This window comes from Hyposmocoma kahamanoa, unplaced genomic scaffold (genome assembly GCF_003589595.1).
Source record: "Hyposmocoma kahamanoa isolate Upper Pololo Valley unplaced genomic scaffold, ASM358959v1 78, whole genome shotgun sequence".
NCBI lineage: Eukaryota > Metazoa > Arthropoda > Insecta > Lepidoptera > Cosmopterigidae > Hyposmocoma > Hyposmocoma kahamanoa.
This window is the reverse complement of record NW_020653945.1, coordinates 17028365-17049743: the sequence shown is the minus strand read 5'-3', so window position 1 is coordinate 17049743 and position 21379 is coordinate 17028365. Positions and strand designations below refer to the sequence as shown.

Below are 21379 nucleotides of genomic sequence, written 5' to 3'. Positions count from 1 at the left end.
AACACATATGAAAAGAAATATGTTAAACCTTACCGCCTTACAAGATGGAAAAAAAATAAATTCCATAGTCTAAGCCTTAGAAGATGGAAAAAATTCCATAGTCTAAGGTCTCTAAAGGCTCACCACCCTACAAAAAAAACTGCGCTAAGCTGTCAATGTCAAAATTGCCAAATTGTGTTTTTGTTTTCACGAGGTGAATTTGTTTTTTTGTTTCGTTTTTTTTTCTTTCAACTGTGACATTGGCAAAATCATCAGTTCTCATATTGATGGAGCCATAAAAATAAAAAGTGAAGTGAGGTGAATTCCATTTATAAAACAAAAGTTATAAGTATTGTTACGTAAATTATAATAATTCAATTAAATAAATAAATAATTATGAGTCAAGAGTCGTCACAACGACCACATCTAAGTAAGCCTTACATCGTCGGTTACATGAGTGTCGATCATGCGAGAGAATATCACTCGAATTTGTCTCAGTTGAAATTCCTTAATTCCATTCCAAGAGGAAGAATATCGTTCAATTTGAATCACAATATTGATAATGCTGTAAAGCGAACCACAGACGATAATGACGAAAAAATAAACTTGCTGTTGAAGTTTCTTCTGGACCAAAACAAAAGATTATCAAAGGACATACCCGATGTTGATTGGATGTTCATAAGTTATAGGAGAACTTTAATATCGGTTATGTGCTGCGTAATCGGCGGCGCTGAGCCAGTACGTGTAGTAGGTACCTTATTTGAAGGAGCCATTTATCTATGTTCTATGGAAACACCACAACAAGTACAAAGAAGAATATCTAGAAATAGACAGGATGATAAATTTTGTGCTTGGGGCTATAAGTTTGAGCAATACTTGCTTTCAGGTAATATATTGTTTAGATTTTTAATCATTCTCTACTTAATATTATTATTATTGGTAATCGGACTTGAGGGAGTTACTCTACCTAAAAAGTACGAATGTTTGTCATCAATGCATATAAAATTTATTTTTTTACTGTTTGTTTCTAAACATTCCAAAATATAGGTGGTCTTATATTTATTTTTTAAATGGCTAAAGTATTTTTAAAAACAAAGTCTTTGAACCATAAACAGATCCAAGCTATAGTTATATGTTGTTTGGAATAAAGAATCCTGTGGCTCTTTTCTTCTTTATTCATTAAATGGCTGATTGTGTTTTACTGATTCAACTTTCCAGTATTCTTGACTTTTTCAAACGACTCAACCCACCTAGATGCTTTTCGTCAACCAAAGAACTTGCCAATACATTTGTATGTAGTGATAATCAAGATTTTCTTTACGTGCCAGATTTTCTTTACTGCTTAATAGTTGGCATTTCAAAATAGTCATGTATTTTCTGGGCTCTTACAAACCAAGGTGATTGGACTATAGTTTTTAGTACACCATTTTGGAAGCGCTGAAGAATTTCCACATTAGAAGTGCTGTCTGATCCCCACAACTGAAATGCATATGTCCATATCGGTTTTAATACCAACTTATACAACAATAGCTTATTCTCAATTGATAACCTTGACTTTCCATTCATTATCCACAGCATAGATCTGAATTTGTTGTTCAATATCTTGGTACTTGGTGTAACGGGCTGGTGTCCACAATTCGACGTCAAGGCGCCTATTTTGCATGTGGTGGGTGCAGGGTCGTACTTGTGCCACCCAAGCTCCTCCAGGAATCTCAGCAGCCTCCTCCGTTTGCTAAAGACTTCGGGGAGCGACCTTGGCACTCCAAGGTACTTTGCCCTGTAGTTGGCCATGCCGGAGCACTGTAGTAGGATGTGCGCAGCCGTTTCCTCCCCCTCCATGCACGCTCTGCATAGAGGGCTGTCTGTGATACCTTAATTGAAAAGGTGTTTATTGTATGGACCATGACCCATTAGGGCAGCAATTAGAGTGCGAAGCTGTTGCCTTTTGAGTTTAATAAATATTCGAGATAGACTGGCATTGAGCATTGGGAGTGCTTCCCTCACCTGTCTACAGACCGTAACGGTAGTCCATGTATTATTATGTGACGATTTTGTACCTTTGTGTATAGTTGTTCTGAACCATTGGTAGGGGAGGGACACTATGGGTTCTGGTCCTACAGCGTCCGTCTCCGACCCTTTTCTGGCTAGTTCATCTGCTGCATCATTGCCACGTGAGCCGCTGTGTCCTTTAATCCACTGTAGAGTTATGTGGTTTTGTATACATACCTCCATAAATGAGCCCTGAGTTTAGGTCATAGCTATTCAGTGCTTGTAGTATTGACATACTGTCGGAGAGTATTGGAATGGAGTGGTTCTTAACTCTTCTCGCTATGATTGCTTCTGCCGCCAACTTGATGCCCATGCATTCAGCCTGGAATACTGTGTTGTGGTCACCAAGTGGTGTTGATATCCTGATATTGAGGTCTTCTGAAAATACCCCAGTACCTGTTCCTGAATTTGTTTTAGATCCATCAGTGAAGACGCGGACCTCTCTGGGGTTCAGTCCTTCGTTGGGTTCTTCAAACAATTGTATCTTGTATTTTTTGTCAAAGATGTATTGTTTTGGGATCCACAGCCGCCTCCAGTAGCGTTTCCTCATTGACAGTCTTATAGAGGATTTCTGTGTATGGGGTCCTCATGTGCTTCCAAAGGCCGGCTCTATTTAGACGCACTGCTGTTGACTCCGCTTCCTGTCTCATGAACAATGGGAGGGGTCGCAGGTCCAGCATCGCTTCGAGGCCCGCAGTTGGAGTTGTCCTCATGCAGCCGGTCGTCGCCATGCAAGCGAGTCTTTGGAATTTGTCCAGCTTGTCGGTTACGGTCGTCAGCTTGGTTCGTGGCCACCATACTATAGCGCCGTAACTGATCATGGGTTAAGACCCATGATCAGTTACGGCGCTAATAAGTTACCGCTGTGTAGAGCCATAGTGTTATCTTGGGTGAAAGTCCCCATTATTATTGCCATAGAATAGTGGGTACCATTCTATGGCACTGCCAGAAGGTGATAGTGGCTTTTTTAATTTTGTTGTTCAGATGCTTGTTCCAGTTCAACTTGTTGTCTAGTATTACCCCCAGGTACTTGACTTCGGTTGATAACTGTAGTTCTGTACTGAAGAGTTTGGGTAATAGGTAGTTACCCAGTAGTCTTTTGTTTGTAAACATTACTAGTTCCGTCTTTGTCGGGTTTACCGATAGTTCGTATGCCCCGCACCATCTTTCGACAATCCGGAGTGCAGCTTGTGTTATGTCGCAGAGTGTATTGGCATAATTTCCTGTTACCGGTGTAGCTATGTCATAAAGCATATCCTACTGTAGGGCCGATTCAGTGGATTTGCCTTGGCTGTATGCATGTTGGTTTCCGTGTAATGGTATGTTCTTAAGCGCACCATCCCTCAGTTCTCTGTCACATAGCCTTTCTAACGTTTTCAGAAAGAACGATGTGAGGCTGATTGGTCTTAAGGACTTCGCGTCAGTGTAGTCGTTTCTTCCTGGTTACGGTATAAATATGACTTTTACCTCTCGCCAGCTGTGGGGCACATAGCTGAATGCTAGACAGGCCCGAAAGATGTCGACCAGGTGCTGGACCAGTGTGTCCCCGCCCCGTTGTAGGAGTGCGGAGAATACTCCATCTTGACCCGGAGCTTTGTACGGTTCAAAGGCGTTTACTGCCCATTTTGTCTTTTCATATGTTACTACTTGTTCAGCGTATCGCCAGTTATGGATCGATGTGTTATAGTTCATTTCTTCGCACCTGTCTTGGACGAACCTACATCCTGGAAAACGTGTTTCCAGTAGGGTTCTCTCCGTTTCCGCAGGGGAAGTGTATGTGTTGTCTATTTTGCGTATTGAACCTAGCTCAGTTGAATTTGAGTTGCCTACCATTTTCCTTATTCTGTTCGCTTGTGCACAAGACGAAATGTTCCCGCAGTAGCCTCGCCATGACGCGGTGCTCCTGAACCGTATTCGCTTTTTTAGTTTGGATTTGGCCGTCTTGTAGTTTTCCCAGTCCTCATCCGCGCATGTGTTCATTGCTCTATTGAAACGTCTTCTTACCCTTCTTCGAAGCCTCTCAAGCTCAGGCCCCCACCAGTGTTGGCCTTGTCGCGGGGCTGAGTCACTCAGTGGGCATGCGGAGTTATAGCTGTTCACTATGTTTGATGTTCGTTCTTTAACCTGTGTTTCTATCTGTGCTGTGTTCAGCAGTCTGCCCGGTGCTACCGGTTCCCCAGGCTCTGGTGTAGTTTGTCAGTGTATAGTTTACTAAGCGTTTAGTTTATCGGTTATTCGGGGATTCCGTTTCGGTTGTTGTTCTTTGATGGCTGTTTCTAAGCTAAATCTTATCCATCTGTGGTCCGAGAAGGATGCTTCTTCGGACTTGTGCCAGTCTTGGACAAGATTTACTGCTCCTTCTGATGCTAGGGTTAGGTCTATAATCGTCCTGCATCTTTTATTTACGAAGGTTGGTACAGTACCTTTATTAAGGATTTGAAGGTTAGTTGTGAATAAGTATTCTGTAAGGTTCTTAACTCTGTCATTTGCGAGTTCCATGCCCCATAACAGATGGTGGGCATTGGAGTCAGTAGCCACGACGAAGTGCTGGCCGTTCTGCTCGCAGCACTTGATTAGCCGTTCCATTTCCTGCGGTGGTGGTACATAAGTCTCCGCCATATAGACAGAGGCGAGCACCACTTCAGGTAGGCCTGTGGCCGTGTCAGCTAAAAGCTTGACGGCACACAGGTCTCTGGAACAGAATTCTGTTAGTGGCTGCATATGTAAATTATTAGAGTAGTAGATTCGCAAGTTCGTGGTTTATCTGAGTTAGTGGTAGATAACAGCTTACGCCACGGCTGTGTTGTTTACCTCCAACCACTTCCGGAGCTGAACCGTTGCGACCTAGCTGTGGTGGAGGTTGTTCTGGACGACTTGCAGTTTATTGAGCGAGGGGGATACCGCCGTCACCAGACAGCAGCTCCACGTCCTCGTCCTCGCTCAATCGGATGTCTCCCATCCCCAACACACACTCGTCGTCGCTAATGGACACCGCCGGGCATTCGTCGGTGTCCACAGGGTCGGGGGTCGGGGAGGGCCCTTTTCCTTCCCTGGTAATACCAGAGGAGGTAGAGGACTCCGGGGAAACGTCTATTCGTCCTGTGTCCTGTGTTGTAGACGCCATATTCTCTGGAGGCGCGTCAGTGTAGAGGCCCCTTTTCGACCTGAATCTCAGGTAGACCGTGCCCAACTGAAATGTGAAGCGCCGGCCATACCCCAGCACAGTGGGGACCAGATGTTCGGGGAGGCTCACTACCATGAAGGTATGCCCACGTTGCTGATTCAGCTTGTGAACAAGCCAACGGTGAGCCTCTTGAGGATGCGACCGATTCGGCACGCATCCTCCCATTTGCCTGGGATTACAAGTCCACAGACCACCCTCCGGGGGGCCTCCACCCCATTTTTCAATAAGAGGGGCTCCCCGGACGGCAGCCTGATGGTGCTAACGGCGTCCTCCAGCCACTGGAAAGTGGCCTTGTCGTGACACCACAGTTTCAAGGCCCCATCGCCGTAGACGGGTTTTCCTCGAAACTGTGGGCCGACGTCATCCTCGCCGCATTCCTCAGCTCCTTGAGCGAGGAGCTCACATAGAGCCTCCTGTATGGTATCAGCATCGGGGCTCCGTATAAATCCTGTTTTGGCCGAGGTAATAACCGCCACGAGTTCGGGGTTAGTTGCCTCGGCGTATGTTTTGTTCTGGGCGGACCTCTCAACTTTCTACCGCTTGTGCTCGCCTCTTGGAGAGATCGTCTCATCGAGGCGTGCTCGTTTGGCATTGGTCGAGGACCTCTGCGCCTTATCCGCCGGTTTGCTCTTAGAAGGGAGGGGGGTTGCGAGTCCGGTCCAGGGAGCCGCCTTGGTGCGGTCCCAGAACCATCCCCGCCAGCCACTGGGGGCCTCGCCTCTCCCCCCTTCTGCTGGGTGTTGCTCGCGTTTTGAAGTCGCTCGCGCTCTCGGAGCCGACCCCGTTTGTTTTTTCGGGCAGGGCGTCCCCTGCTCTCACTGGCAGCTGGAGGTGGTTGCTTGCCCTGGCCACTTTCCCCTTCCATGCGGATGGATGCCGTGGTTTTGAGCTTGCGACTCACCAGAGTCCACCCTGCCTCAAGGGCTGTGTGCATTGGGTTCTGCGGTGCAGAGCCAGGTGTCTGAGCGGGGACCACGGAGCACGAGACTCGGGCCACTACCGCTGGTGTTGGGCCAGCACCGACATCGGTACGCGGTTGGCCTTGGGGTTTCCCCTTTGGCCTATCTCTCACCTCTGACTCACCGTAGGGCGCTGTTCTGTATTTGATTTTGTACTTGATGGAGCACTTTTGGGTTTCCCCTCCAGTACCACCGGTTTTGGGTGATTGATTGATTTTGATTGATCTGCAGAGTCCATATTGCAGTGTTCTTGTGTTCACTCTCCTAATTTCCCACCCACCACGGAGCCCGCACCTTTGGGGATGTCCCATTCGGGACACCAGGATTATCAGGAGAATATAGGTGCAGAGGTTGGGAGCTCACTGCGCGACATCGGGGGCTCGAAATGTGCGTCTGGCTGACCCGATCAAAGTCAGCCAGGTTTTCCGCACATACTCACCCCGTCAGCATGGCCGAGTCCGTCCCCCCCACACCTCGCCTGTAGCCCTCTAACGGGACACATTGCCGTTTCCCTGTGTTGGCTAGTCACAGGGCTACCGTTTAGCAGGAAATCAGGGCCGAAGAGCACTTTTTGCCCAGGAGCTATTACTGTTTCTTATTGGGGCACGGACTGGTTGGGGTTTTTTATTTTGTTTATTTAGCCCTTAACAATTTTCCACAGACAATATTCACCTTTGCCCGATGCAGATAGAGATACGAATTTGACTTGGAACGTTGCGTCTTCTAGAGCTTAGAGGAATGTTTTTAAATTTGATGCAGCTTTGTTAAATGCTGTTTTATCAGACTGTCTTCTAGTCAGGAGCCACAGTCTTCTTAAACGTCTTTTTTCTCGTACCAAATTCTTGATTGTGTTCGTTGTAGGTGTAATTTTACTTCTTTTGTCATAATTATCCGTGTACGGTGTACTTTTCCAGCCTGCGCATTGAATGACGGAGGTAATATGAGTGGTTGCCTCATCAATGTCTTCTGGGCACTTTAAGGGCATTTTTAAGTTAATAAATATGTCAACGTATTCTACAAGGCTATCCCAATCTGTTTTCTTATTTATTAGTCTTATAGGTTCTTTATTTATTATAATAGTTATACTTATAGTTAGGAGTATTAGTTAGTCTAGAGCACCAAAGCATATTCTTCGCGTTCCAGTCACCCCCCGCTATAAAACTTTGACCTAATGGTCTGAAGTAATTGGAGAACTCTGAAATACTGTGTCTCGGTGGGCAGTATATGGCTGAGATTGTTATTGGCCCATACACGTCATACACCACCACTGATATAGCTTGAATCTCTGGAGTTTTAAACTCTGATAAATGGTAGTGATTCACTGCGTTTCTCAGTATCAATGCAGAGCCTGCATGTGCTGTGCCATCTGGGTGAGATGTGAAGTGCACGGTGTACCCAGATATCCTAGGAACAGATTTTGGAGTAGTATGTCAGAGATGAGTAGTATGTCAATACTGTAGTCTTTAATAAATAATTTTACTTCCTCAACTTTACATAAGAGGCCGTTTATATTCCATGTATGCTAATTTTAAGCTAGGCATTTGCAATTTTAATGATTACAGTAGCCATCAAGCTCATCAGGGAGCTCAGTTGTTGGAGTAAAGAATCTATCTTCTGTGCTTGGTTTGTCAAGAGTTCGACAATTGTTTCAATGTGGGGAGTTGGTACTTTTTGTTGTTTTAGAATATTCGCATATGTGTTTACCTTCTGTGTTGAGTGTGATTTTTATTGGTGCGTTATAGTTCTCATTAGAGGTAGAATATTTATTGGTTTCAGGTTCAGTATGGCGTAGTATACCACATGATTTCTTTTTTGTATCTCCGCATAAACTTTACAACCTTTGTAGTTAGTAAGATGACTTCCAGAACATAGAGCAAATTTGGCAGGGGTGGTGCGGTCTGATTTAGGACAATCTGAGGTTTTTTGATTCTCTGCACATTTTACACAGCGATATGAGCGCATGCAGTTATTTTTTGTATGGCCATATTGTTGGCATCGTTTACACTATATCACTGATTTTTGTTTCCTAGGTTCTTCAATTGTAACTTTGGTGTTAAATATATACTGGAAATATTTTACCTTGTTGTTAGGGCTTGGTTCTAGGTTTACAAACCAAGTGTGTAACGGTGTTTTGTCTGGTCCATATTTGGCGTTGATAATCTCTCCTTTAATATTGTTACCAGTCTCTTCTATAACGGTTATTATTTCTTGTATTGGAATCGTAGGGTGGAGACTTTTTATCACAAATCTAAATGGTCTGTCAGATTTTCTGGTAAATATGTGACCAATAAGGCCCTTTTCTCTGATCTTTGTCATTGCTTTCTTGTAGCTATCGATATCATTAAAGGTTACACGGAGTTGCTGTTTTGTAATGGTTTTGAACGCAAAAGAATCTTTTTGTTTTACATTCTGGAGGAATAAGGACAAGTCATTGATATTCTCGATGCCATAGAGCATAATTGGTGGGGGCCTATCTTCCCTCTGTTTTACGATTTCAGCATTATCAATTCTACGAGAATTCGGATCGGTTGTTAGCACTTCAAATCTGTTTTGGGTATGTACTGGGTTATTAGTGTAGTGTATTGCAGGAGGAGATGATGCCTTCCTTTTTTTACGAATATCACTTTGCTTAGGTGTAGATACAGTTTGCCACAATTCATCATTATTCTCGTCTTAAGTTATCACCCAGGGAGTGAAATGAACCATTGCGATCTTCCGTACATGGAACCTGAGCGGCACTGGTATTAGCATGTAGAAATATTAAAGTAAAGTAGAAATAAGTATATTATGAAAAACATGTTGCACAAGATTTTTTGTGAATTTTGTTGGTTGATCTGCATTGCGAGTCGTCCCTGCATTTCCGGGAGGTTTGGTCATTATGGCAACACTGGTAATGTCAGTTTCAAGAGACAGCTGGCATTTTGTTTATGGTGAATTGTATTAAAAATTATTTTGAGGGTAGACTTAAAAGCGTCGTGGCTAGGATGAAATTTGTGAACAGTTATTTGTGCAAAGTAGAGTGTTTTGGGTGGAGATAACATAATATGTAATGCAGCAGGGTGCAAACTGCAACAATATTAACACAGTTTCAAAGTATTAACACTTTTCACACTGATTTCACTATGTTGACTTAGAGCACGGTACACAGGTTTTCACAACTTTGACAGCTCATAAATGCTAACTAAAAAGAAATAATGAATCTAGAGATGAAACGGATATTCGGACGGCGTAACTATCCGGTGTCTGGCCTATTTTTATTTAGCGCACTGATTATTAATTTTTCTCAAATTTAAACACCCGATATCCGGCCGGATATTGTTCTACTATGTATATGTTTAAAACTGAAAAATTCATTTAGATTATAGATTGAACGAGTACTGTTAGAAGATCGACCAAGACTGGATGATAGAAATGACTGTGGAGAATTCGGAACCCTCTGAAAAACTGGTCTGGGCTGGTTCCTCCGCCAGTGATACGCCTTTGCGAGCGTCTCTGGTGGACCCGGACCTGGGTATGGACTCGCTGGGGTTTGTAGTTAGCTGCAGAGACGGACATGTTTGTCTGCTCCGGTTGGGTGTGGCCGGGGCGTCTGTCTCGTGAGCAGCTAGCGCGTCTTAGTAGCGGTCTAGTTGAGGGCCTGAAGCGAAGAGACGCGTGGGGCATGTGAATTGCCCTTTAAGTTAGAAACTATGTCCGGACATTATCGCAGGACACTGCGACTGGCATCTCCGGCTCTAGCCCGGAGAGCTAGTAGAGGATAAGCTAGATATCCTCCGGTCCCTCCAGCCGCTTAGGTTATTGGGAACTGGAGAGACGACGACGAAAGTGCAATAATTCACTAATCAGTCAATCACAGCGATGCGCGCTGTAAACTGTTTACGGCAGTGGGTCAGATATCCGGCCTAGGTGCTCGCCGAATATCTGATATATGTGAGTAGAGGTGAATATCCACATTATTCTTTAGTGTAGCTAAATTAAGTCCCTCAATTCCACAATCGTTGATTGTTAGACAAAAAGCAGTTCTAAAAATTGTAGGAAATGTAACTGGCCATTCTATGTGTAAAACAATAATTAAGAGACTACTGTTCTCTGACTGTTATGAGCTGGAAAGTACGAATATTAATAGTAAAACGCATTATAATTCATTTTCCTAAACTTAATAGTAAAATATCCTGGTGTTCACTTAATTTAAGATACTATTTTAACTAAAAATAATTTTAAAATTGATTCTTTTTATCTCCATTATAAAAATACAGGTGGCTTTTTCACATTTGGTCAGTTCAATTTCCATGATGATTTTCATTCCAAAAATGAGGCTTCTTCCCTCCTTAAAAGTCTTTGAATACAGTATTACTTGCTTTTAAAAATAAAATAATGTCTTCATGAGACAAAATATCCTATCTACATTATTTAAAGTACTTTACCTCTGTGTTGCATATCTGTGTGACACCCTGTACATAAATGAATATATATGTTTATCCCTCATGCATTCCATTTTTATTCATCCGATTACTTTCATGACCTATTATCAGTATCTATAAGTGATGTTATTTACGACTAAATTGTTTTGTAAATGTAGATAAACAAAGTTCTTTATTATTATTATTATTGTTATGGACACGGTTTGTCGCTTGCCACCAGGCGCCAGACTTACTAGTCTCGACATTTGGTATAAAAAAATATTAATAATTTTGCTTCAGATCTTCCTACACTTCCACCTGACATTCAAAAACCAGTAATAGAAAACGAAGAGTTCTCCATATTCTATAGAGCAACTCTAGGCAGACATGAACTGTTGTATGGAGCACAAATTGATGGATTATTGGCTACAGAGGGAATAAAAACTAACCCAGAGACAACCACAAATGTTGATAAAAACTTAGAATATCTAAGAAACAACTTATTTGTTGAATTAAAAACAAATAGATTAATACATCATAGAAGGCAAGAAGATAACTTTAAGTAAGTAAAATTTTCTTAGTATTTGAGCTAGAGTCAGTTATTTAACTTTATTATGGCACATTTTTATGTCTTCAAAAATATGAAATCACCGATTACTAGCGGAGCCGCTATCGCCAAACTCACACATTCATAATTGTAAATACTATGAAATGTTAATAATGATTGGTCATAGTTTCTAATTTAAAAAGAAGTATCAAATTCTAAACTACTAATATAACTGAAACTTTACCCAGTACGCATATATTTGAAACTTCAATGAGTGCTCACTATTGCAAGATTCGACGTTTTGATTTTATATTGAAATTTCAATCAGTAGCTGCCATCTAGCGGTCAATAACAGAAAGAAAACGAATTCGTGGTGTTTACTTAGTTCTCCAAAAAAGAAGCAACCATATTACAGCGGTATAAGGTTTGCTTTTGTTTCTTGTAACAAAAAATATATAACGATAAGCATGAAGTTAAATATTCATTGAAATTAAATAATATAAGGCTGAATGATGATATGAAACACCGCCATGGATTACAGGTCCATACGACTACCATTTTTGCATTCCAAAGTGACAAATAAGGATTTTTATACGATGTTCGAGATTTTGCGCGTTTCTTTTTTATAATACCAAGTCACGGGGTGAATAAGTCTTGCGCCTAATGGTAAGTAATACGTCTGTCCATAACAGTTGCAGAGTCACTCACAGCTTTAAATCGCAAAGATCTTAGGGGCACTACCACTGCGCCCGTCACCCAGACTGAAGTTGATAAGCCTCATGTGCCTGTAATTTCACCAGCACACTTACCCTTCCAAACCAGAACGCAGTAATGCTCACATGACTACTTGGCAGCAGAAATAAGTATGGACGAACTCTTTCACAAGGAGCCCTACTGCTACAAAACAACATTACACGACCATAACGTACAAATCGAAAATGGCTGACTGAGGTCAAGTATGTGAACTCCGCGTATTGTGGGCACACGCACAGTCATATACACAAGATATCTGACCCCCAAGCCGACTTTGTCGACCTTTTTAAACAACTTAATCCTTGACCTGTGAGCCGTAAAATTTATTTTGGTATGACTACCTGGTCGTCTCATTAATGAATGACATTGTAAAAAGTTTTTAAAACAATTTGATCTTTAACGTATAGTTCTTACTTCGATACAGAATACAAATTTCAACATAGTAAGGACGTCGTGGCCTAGCAGTATAAGGATTGCTTTGCAAGTTGAGGCAAGCATGGTTCAAGTCACATTAAAAATAAAATATTATTTAGCTATGACTATATATTATTGCATTTTTTTTTTGTTTTTTACCTCTACATAGGTGTAAGTAATGTCTAAGAATCTTAGGGTCGTATTCTAGAACTCTACTCAATGCTCAAGTCAGGATTTGAGTATGGTTTAAAGCACTCGAAATCATACTCAAGTCCCTGCCATTAGGGTCGTATTTCCACTGCTTGTGTTTCCAGTGCAATCCTGACTTGAGCATTGAGTAGAGTTCTAGAATACGACCCTAAGATTCTCAAAGTGAACCACCTCTCACAAACATTAGGTGAATGAAATAAAAGTAACCTTCTCGAGTAATTCAACAAATATTTTAATATTTTATTTTTCTAAATTATAATTAATAAACATATTTAAAATACTTACAACCTGTACCAGTAACTACTGTATTTTTTAAACTAACAGTTATATTGATATTGACAAAACGTTACAAACGCTAGTAGACATAGCTGGTGTCAATACTTATTTCATGAAAAGTAAACAAACCGGTTTAGTTAAACTTCTTAAACGTGACATTGTATGAATATAGGTAGGTAACCCTCCCTACACAATCATTCAATTTATGGAATACCTTAAGGCCGGCGCAGTGACGTCGCGGCACGGCACGGCATGCCGCGGCATGTCGAAGCGCGTCGCGGCATGCTGAAGCGCGTTGCGGTATGCCGCGGCACATTCGCTGCGCGCCATTCACCGAAATCGCCGCCGCACTAGTTTCAAACCTTATTTCAATTAGTTTAATTGTCATAATTCTGTGACCGACGTGACTTGCGGGACGTCTGTGGAATGAAACGGCATGCCACGATGTGCCGCGGCATACCGCGGCGTCCTGTGGCATGCCGCGGCATGCCACGACGTGCCGCGGTATAATTGTATCGAAATAAAGTAATATGAATTCTAACCTCGATGAAATAAGGATAAAAATAACTTGATCAAAAATAAAATCCTTTGCCGTGCCGTGCCATGCCGCGACGTCACTCTGCGCCGGCCTTACGCGTTCATATTTGAAGATTTCAATTTGATATCTCACCACTTTTTCCAATAATATTCATGTGGGGTGGTGGCTCGAAATAAAAACAAATTCACGGGGAAACTAATTATTTTATATTTTACAAAAAAGGAACCGAACTGAACGTCTTAAGCTCTGTCGCGCCATTTTTTCCTTCCCTCTCACACATGCTTTCTCGCTCGCACTCCTAGTGTTGCCGTCCTACACTCGGCCGTCCTGACTCTAGTCTGTCCTCAGACTTTCTTATACAATATGCTTCAAAAACAATGGAATACACTAAAAGTTTATACGTCAGGAATACATCCGGCCCACTATACCTTGGTAATACAATATAAACGAAATCGACATGAAATTATAAAACGTGGATTACTAGGAATACAAGCTAATTAATACTAAATACGACACTGGTTCTATTTAGTGGTTACACATTATCTTTTTAATTTACTTAATTTAATTTAATTAACTGAACACTTAAAGATCTAAAGTTACAAAATTTACAAACAGTGTAAGTCTGGTAAATGATCACATTTTACAACAGGGTTACATTCTTATCTTACAATCTTATAATAGCTTACAATACAAAATAACAGCTTAGTTAATTAAAAATCTTAATAAAATTACAGCTATGATGAAAGGTATTTTCAAAATGTTAAACTATGTTATTAAATACTCATACATCCCTTTCATACAATTTTTATTCTAACAAGTTGCTTACCCAATTTACAGTAGACTTATTCGCCTAACTCCGGCCACCTCTTCATTAAGTCGGCTGAGCTGGACGTTTTATGAGGCCCCTCAGTAGCACTATCGACCTTCTCTACATCGTAGCGGTCATTTCGCTTGATCTTCCTCACTCGGTAGGGCCCTAAATACTTAGGCTTCAGCTTCAGTCCTGGGCCATACTGCGTCCTTTTTATCGCCACCAAATCTCCTTCTTTGTACTTGAAACTTGGTTTTCTGGTTTTATCAAAAGTCTTCCTATTTTCTTCTTGTACTTTGAGAATTTGTTCCTTAGCTTTTATTCTAATTTCTTCTCTATTTTCCATATATTCATCTATCTCTTCTTGTCTCAATAACTCGAAAATTTGCAGGTCTTCTTTTGATCTCATTTCAGTACCAATCATAAGGTCGAATGGAGTAGTGCTGATACTCCTCTGATAGGTACTATTCAAGGCTCTTTGCACTCTACTAACATGTCGATACCATAATGAAGGATTTTCTATACACAGCTTGGTTAGTATAGCTAGAATAGTCCTGTGCAACCTCTCCACTTGACCATTTCCTCTCGGTACTCCGGTGGTGATGGTAATATGCTGTATGTTCTCCTCTTGACAGTAATCTTTAAACTCACCACTTGTAAATGCCGTCCCTCTATCACTTATGATCCTCACTGGATTACCAAAGTGCTGTTGGTGTATTTTCAACTTATCTATAGTTTCCTTACTGGTGGTACTTTTAGTTGGAAATATCCATGTGAACTTGGTGAATGCGTCCACTATTGTCAATATGTGATTATATTGTTTCTTCGTGTCTGTTAATGGACCCACGTGGTCTATATGCAGAGTGTGCAATGGAACTGTCTCCTTCTGCAACGGGTTTAGGTATCCCTCCTGTTTACCCGCCTTTTTAGTAGCTAATAGACATGGAATGCACGTAATGACAAAATCTTGAAGCTTCTTTTCTAAATCTAGAATGTAGTAATCCTTTATAATTAACTCCTTCATCTTTTTCATTGAAAAATGTCCATTACTGTGAACACGTTTAATGATTTCCTTTTCAAGTGACTTGGGAATGACCAGCAGCTTTTGTTCGCCTTTGTATAAGAGTCCATTATCTAACCAATAATCTGCAAAAGGTTTTCTCTGTAGGACTTCGCACACTGCTTTCAGTCCTTCATCATTCTGCTGTGCCAATCTTATTTGGTTTTGTAAACTGCTCATCACCATGGTCATGCAGGGATTCCGGCTTAACGCATCTGCATGCTGCATTTTCATACCTGGCCTATGTTCAATTTCATAATCGTATTGGTCTAAAAACAGTACCCAGCGAGCTATTTTCGGTGTCAAATCCTTTTTCTTCAGCGTTAGTTCAAACGCTTGGCAGTCCGTGACTATCTTAAAATGGATGCCGAAAAGGTAGACTCGGAACTTCTTTACGCCTTCAATAATAGCCAAGGCTTCTAGTTCATAGCTGGAATACTTCGCTTCAGCCTCACTGGTTCTCTTACTCATATAGTATACAGGGTGCCAACCATCAGTGTGCAGCTGTAACAAAAGGGCAGAATATGCAACAGAGGATGCGTCGGTGTGCAATTCTGTTGGCAGATTAGAGTCATAAATCTTTAGAACTGGATTTTCTCCTAATTTTCTCCTTAAATTCTGGAATGCATTATTTTCTTTCTCTCCAAACACAAATAAAGCATCTTTTCTTAATAAATCGGACAGTGGTTTCGCCAACAATGCATAGTCTTTTATGTACTTCCTAAAATATGATGTTAGACCAAGAAAACTGCGAACTTGCCTTATGGATGTTGGTTTAGGGTACCGTAACACCGCATCCGTCTTCTCAGCAGTAGGTCTGACCTCTCCATTCTTTATTAAATGTCCTAAATATTCAATTTCCCTGGAAATCAATTTTGCTTTCTTCCAATTTATTTCTAAACCATATTGCTCTGCAATCAGAAGTACACGTTTAAGTCGTTGTACAGCTTCGACCTCTGACTCGGCAGGTATTAACAGATCATCAATAAAGATCATCACTTCTCCTTTAACAAGCATATCTCTAAATATGATGGATATAAATCTCATGAAATACTTTGGACAAATGGATAGACCAAAAGGCGCACGCAAAAATTCAAATTGGCCATTGTGCGTTACAAAAGAAGTGTAGCGAATCGACTCTTCACTGATTTTTAAGTGGAAAAACCCATTCTTCAAGTCTAACACACTGTAAACTTTCGAATTTTTCAATTTATCTATTAAATCTTCAATTACTGGTAAGGGAAATTCATCCTTTATTATTTTTTTATTTAACATTCTATAATCTATGCAAATACGTGTTGAACCATCTTTTTTCTTCACTAATACCAACGGACTACTATAATCAGAGTAACTTACTTGGATAATTCCTTTATCAAGCCACTCGGCTACCTGAGCATCCACAATTTCCTGCTCCATGAGTGACAGACGCCGCGGGCGCTGTGCCACTGGTACTTCATCTTTGAGAACAATCTTGAGCTGCAATGGTGTTTCCTTTGTTTGCCTTGGTCGGTAGTTCTGGACACTTTGTATAACCTCTTTTCTCAATGCTGAACTCGCCATGTGACCTATAACAGAATCAACAGAACACATCTCACTTGCATAACATCCCAATCGCTCCCATTCTTTATCCACAAACCTCGCTGAAGAACCTTTCAACACAACCGTAACATCATTAAGAAATTCTTGCCCTAATATAACATTATACGGAATACAGTCTTTACGCAGCACATGAAATATCACATCGTCGTAGTAGTGTTCATCAACGCAAACTCGCAACGTGCATTTCCCCAACGAACGCACTGTTGACATGCCAATTCCCGATATTTGCAGGGAATCATTTTGCAGCTGTGGTCTCCCGATCGCATTGTAAACGTACACCGAAATAATGTTCACATCACTTCCTGAATCTATCAAAGCCTTGTAATGTAAATTGTTAATTTCCAAAGTAACAACCGGCTTTTTCTCCACTGACAGCTCGTCTTCGTAAACATTCGCCGACATTCGTTCAATTCGTTCATAGTCTTTATAGTCGTTCGACAAATGGCCGCTCGCGCCGCTGTCGTTTCGAGTGAAGCTACCCGTCGTCGTCGCTCCGAACCCGAACAAAACTCGCTTCGTGTGTTGGTAGTCCGCTCGTTCCGCCTTCATTCGTTCGTCGTTCGCAAAATTGCCGCCATTGGTGGAAGTACTGTCGTCTTCTTGAGTGAAGTTAGTCGTTTCACCGAACATCGCTCGCTTCGTTGGTTGGTAGCCCCGTCGTTGTATGCCGAAATTGCCCGACGATCTCCGATCATAATGCTGACGATTTACAGCTTCGTTTTTGACGTTTGTGCACGCTGATCCAACATGGCCGAATGCGTTACACTTAAAACATTTCAGGCCTTTACTTTTGTGAGGGCAATCGGATGACGTATGTCCTAGCTCGCCGCACCCGTAGCATCGAATCCGCCGTCCGCTCGTCTGTGTGTTGCTTCTTGTGTTTGCACTATAACTTTTTTGCGCTGGTGTCACTTTTTGCATCTTGCTACTCACTGTTTCATATATTTTCAATTTTTCTTTCAATTCGCCATAAGTCGTTACGCCATACAGCATGATTTTATTCGTTTCAATGTCGATTATGCCTTCCACTATATACTTTATCGCGACATAGTCTGCCATCTTGCCCCTTTTTCCTAGCTCCTTCATTACAAGCATATAATCGAGACAAGTTTCGTTTGGCCGCTTCTTCCGTGCACTCATGAGCTCATGTATAGCTTTCACATCAACTGTATCATTAAATTCTCTTGCTATCGCCGCTTTCAGGTCGTCCCAGCTCTTATAAGGACGTTCTGCCCGCAACCAAAGTTCCGCCGTGCCCTGGAGTGACCTCCGTGCCACTAGCAATTGTTGAAGCGGACTCCATCCAAAAATTTCTGCGTTAGTCTCAACATCGTCTATCCATCGCGACACTGGATATATACTATCGCGTCCGCTGAACGTGGGAACAAGTTCCGCCGTCATTTGTAACATGTTCGTTCCGCCATTACACTTCGTTTCGCGCTCTTCGTGTTCGTCTTCGTAATCATCCTGCCGGCTCTTGCGTCTTTCTTTGGCGTCTTTAGGCATGCTGAACTCGTCGTAGTCGTCGTAATCGTCGTAATATACTCGTAACTCTTTTTAATTTCAGCACGCTTCGTTGCCGGTGCCACGTGCGTAATCGAACAGTGGCTTCAATTTTCCAAAGCCTTCTTCCGTCTTAAAACCCGTGAATCTTGCGCGTCTTTTTATTGATCCCGGACGAGCCCCCAAAAATATGTGGGGTGGTGGCTCGAAATAAAAACAAATTCACGGGGAAACTAATTATTTTATATTTTACAAAAAAGGAACCGAACTGAACGTCTTAAGCTCTGTCGCGCCATTTTTTGCTTCCCTCTCACACATGCTTTCTCGCTCGCACTCCTAGTGTTGCCGTCCTACATTCATTTGAATGTTAAAATCTTATTTGAAACATGTTATGTAGGTAATCTTTTATGCTAAATGAATTGAAACGAACTATAGTTTTACAGGCTGCATTTTTACTTTATAAGGTGGTAGTAGTATATTGTAGTTATAGGTAGTAGTGTAGTGAATAGACATGTTACAAAAATAACCATAACATTACTCACACTACATTATCTTTGCCTAGCGATGACTTCATCATCATCATCATTCAGCCATACGAAGCCCACTGCTGGGCATAGGCCTCTCCAGCGATCTCCACGACGATCGGTCCTACGCTGCCCGCATCCATCGGCTTCCCGTGACCTTTACCAGATCGTCGGTACCGTCGCTACCTGGAGGGGGGACCTACCCACTGAGCGTCGTCCAGTGCGCGGTCGCCATTGGAGAACCTTTCCACCCCAACGGCCATCGGTTCTCCTAGCTATGTGCCCCGCCCACTGCCACTTCAGCTGAGCAATTCTTCGAGCTATGTCGGTTACCTTAGTCCTCCTACGGATTTCCTCATTTCTGTTTCTATCTCACTCTTTCTCAAAGTTGGACTTACCTAACTGGACTGTCTGTCCCAGGTACCTATACGTCATGGTCAACAACTTCGAGTGTCGTGCTCCTAATTTTAACTGGAGCGGGTACAACATGGGCATTCGACATGATCTTCGTCTTGTCCATGTTCATCTTAAGACCCACTCTTTGGGAAACACTACTGAGATCTTCGAGCATTATGTTCAGCTCTCCCAAGGTCTCAGCCATAAGAACTATATCATCGGCAAATCGAAGGTGCGTTAGATACTCGCCGTTGATGTTGATGCCAAGTCCTTTCCAGTCCAAAAGCTTAAAAATATCCTCCAACTCAGCTGTGAACAATTACGGAGATATCACATCTCCCTGTCTCACGCGTCGTTGCAGTTGGATAGGATTAGAACTCTGATCCTGTAATCGGACTGACGTAGTGGCGTTTTTGTATAAGTACCTTAACACCTCGATATACCTGTAGTCTATTTGGCACCTTTGGAGAGACTGCAGCACCTCCCAGGTTTCGTTCGAATCAAAGGCCTTCTCCACAAACGCTAAGCAAAGTGGCCGGTTATACTCCTCGGTCTTCTATATAACCTATCGCAGCGTACGGATGTGGTCTATGGTACTAAAATCCTTTCGGAAACCGGCTTGTTCGGGAGGTTGGAAGTCGTCAAACCTGCGAGCGAGACGATTCGTGATAACTCTCGAAAACAACTTATAGATATGACTCAAAAGCGAGATTGGCCGATAGTTCTTCAAGAGTGTTTTGCGATGACTTATAACATGGACCAATAACCCAAGAGGACTGCTAATCTCCATATTAAAAATCGTAGCTCTGAAAAAGGTCAAAATTCCGTCTTATTTCTAGATGGCGCTGATCGATAGCCTGGAATTAGTTTATATTTACGTAAATGGCCATGGATATCGATTAACTCCTCTTTTATAGGAAATATAGTAGATATTCTATTTTTCTTGTAATGTTTTTCAAATATTTAGTAATAAACTAAAATTATTCTCTGAACTTCGATATTTATGCGTATCAATAGATGGCATTGTTCGTTGTTAACTAATTAATAACAGCAAATCCTAAAAAAAATAAAAGAATACTTGGAAGTATCTATAAAAATCTGAGCAATATAGTATAACCTAAAGGAAGTCTAAATTGTCATCCGTTTGCGGTGGCGCACAGTGGGCCCAAATTGATAATTCTTGGACATAGGAATAACTTGTGGAATATCGAGCTAATTTTTTTATGTGATAGACAATAACACTCCTAACAACTTTTATTCTTGTATGATTTCTTGAAAAGTTGATAGTTTCAGAGAAAAAAAATATAATTTTTTTTTGTGGAGAAATATACATTTTGTTCTTTATCTCAAAATATACGAAAATGTAGTGTGCGTGGGTTACTTACAGTATAGTTCCAATCATTTTCTATGTAGAAAAAAATAATCCGTCTGCATGTACTTGCGGCTTTGTAAGTAGAGGTGCGGCAAAATTGCTAACTCTTTTATGTACTTTTTTAACAAAATACATGAGCTTCGACTAAAGAAAATTTAATTTTAGTGCTAAATTACACAGAGCGTTATAACAATAACACGAAAGTTAAGTAGAAACTAGTATATTGTGTTTTATTTTTTAATAAATAACAAATCTAACATTTTGACATCTTTTTACTCGTAAAGCCGCAAGTACCTGCTGATGGATTGTTTTTTTCTTGATAGAGAATGATTGGACTTATACTGTAAATAAAGCACACATTACATTTTTCTACAATTCGAGATAAAAAAATAAAATGTTTATTTCTCCAAACAAAAAAAAAAACTAAAATTTTTTTTCTGAAACAATCAGCTTTCCAAGAAATTACATAACAATAAAAGTTATCAGGAATGTTATTATGTATCATGTGAAAAAAATCAGCTCTGTATTCCTAAAATTGTATCATGATTAAATAATTATTTAGCCTAAAATTTATACTTTTTATTTCCGTTATTTTTAATTACCTTCAGATTAATTTATACTGGGTTGTTGGACTTTATGCACTGTTTGTAATGGATGACATATTACACACAGATTACACGAAGCTCATGTAATTGTATGTATTTTGTTAAAAAAGTACATAAAACAGTTAGCAATTTTGCCGCACCTTTATTTACAAAGCCGCAAGTACATGCAGACGGATTATTTTTTTCTACATAGAAAATGA

The 21379-nt window shown here is 41.2% G+C and overlaps 1 protein-coding gene across 1 annotated transcript in view; it reads left to right on the top strand.

Annotated features, from left to right (window-relative positions):
• The first annotated feature begins 417 nt into the window (after positions 1–417).
• The window catches only part of LOC113232905 (decapping and exoribonuclease protein-like), a 22960-nt gene continuing 1998 nt past the window's right edge, over positions 418–21379 (top strand). The window contains exons 1-2 of the mRNA XM_026467800.1: positions 418–865; positions 10872–11133. Coding sequence (XP_026323585.1) covers positions 433–865; positions 10872–11133 — 695 coding nt within the window. The 5' untranslated portion in view covers positions 418–432. The remainder of the gene's footprint in view (positions 866–10871; positions 11134–21379) is intronic.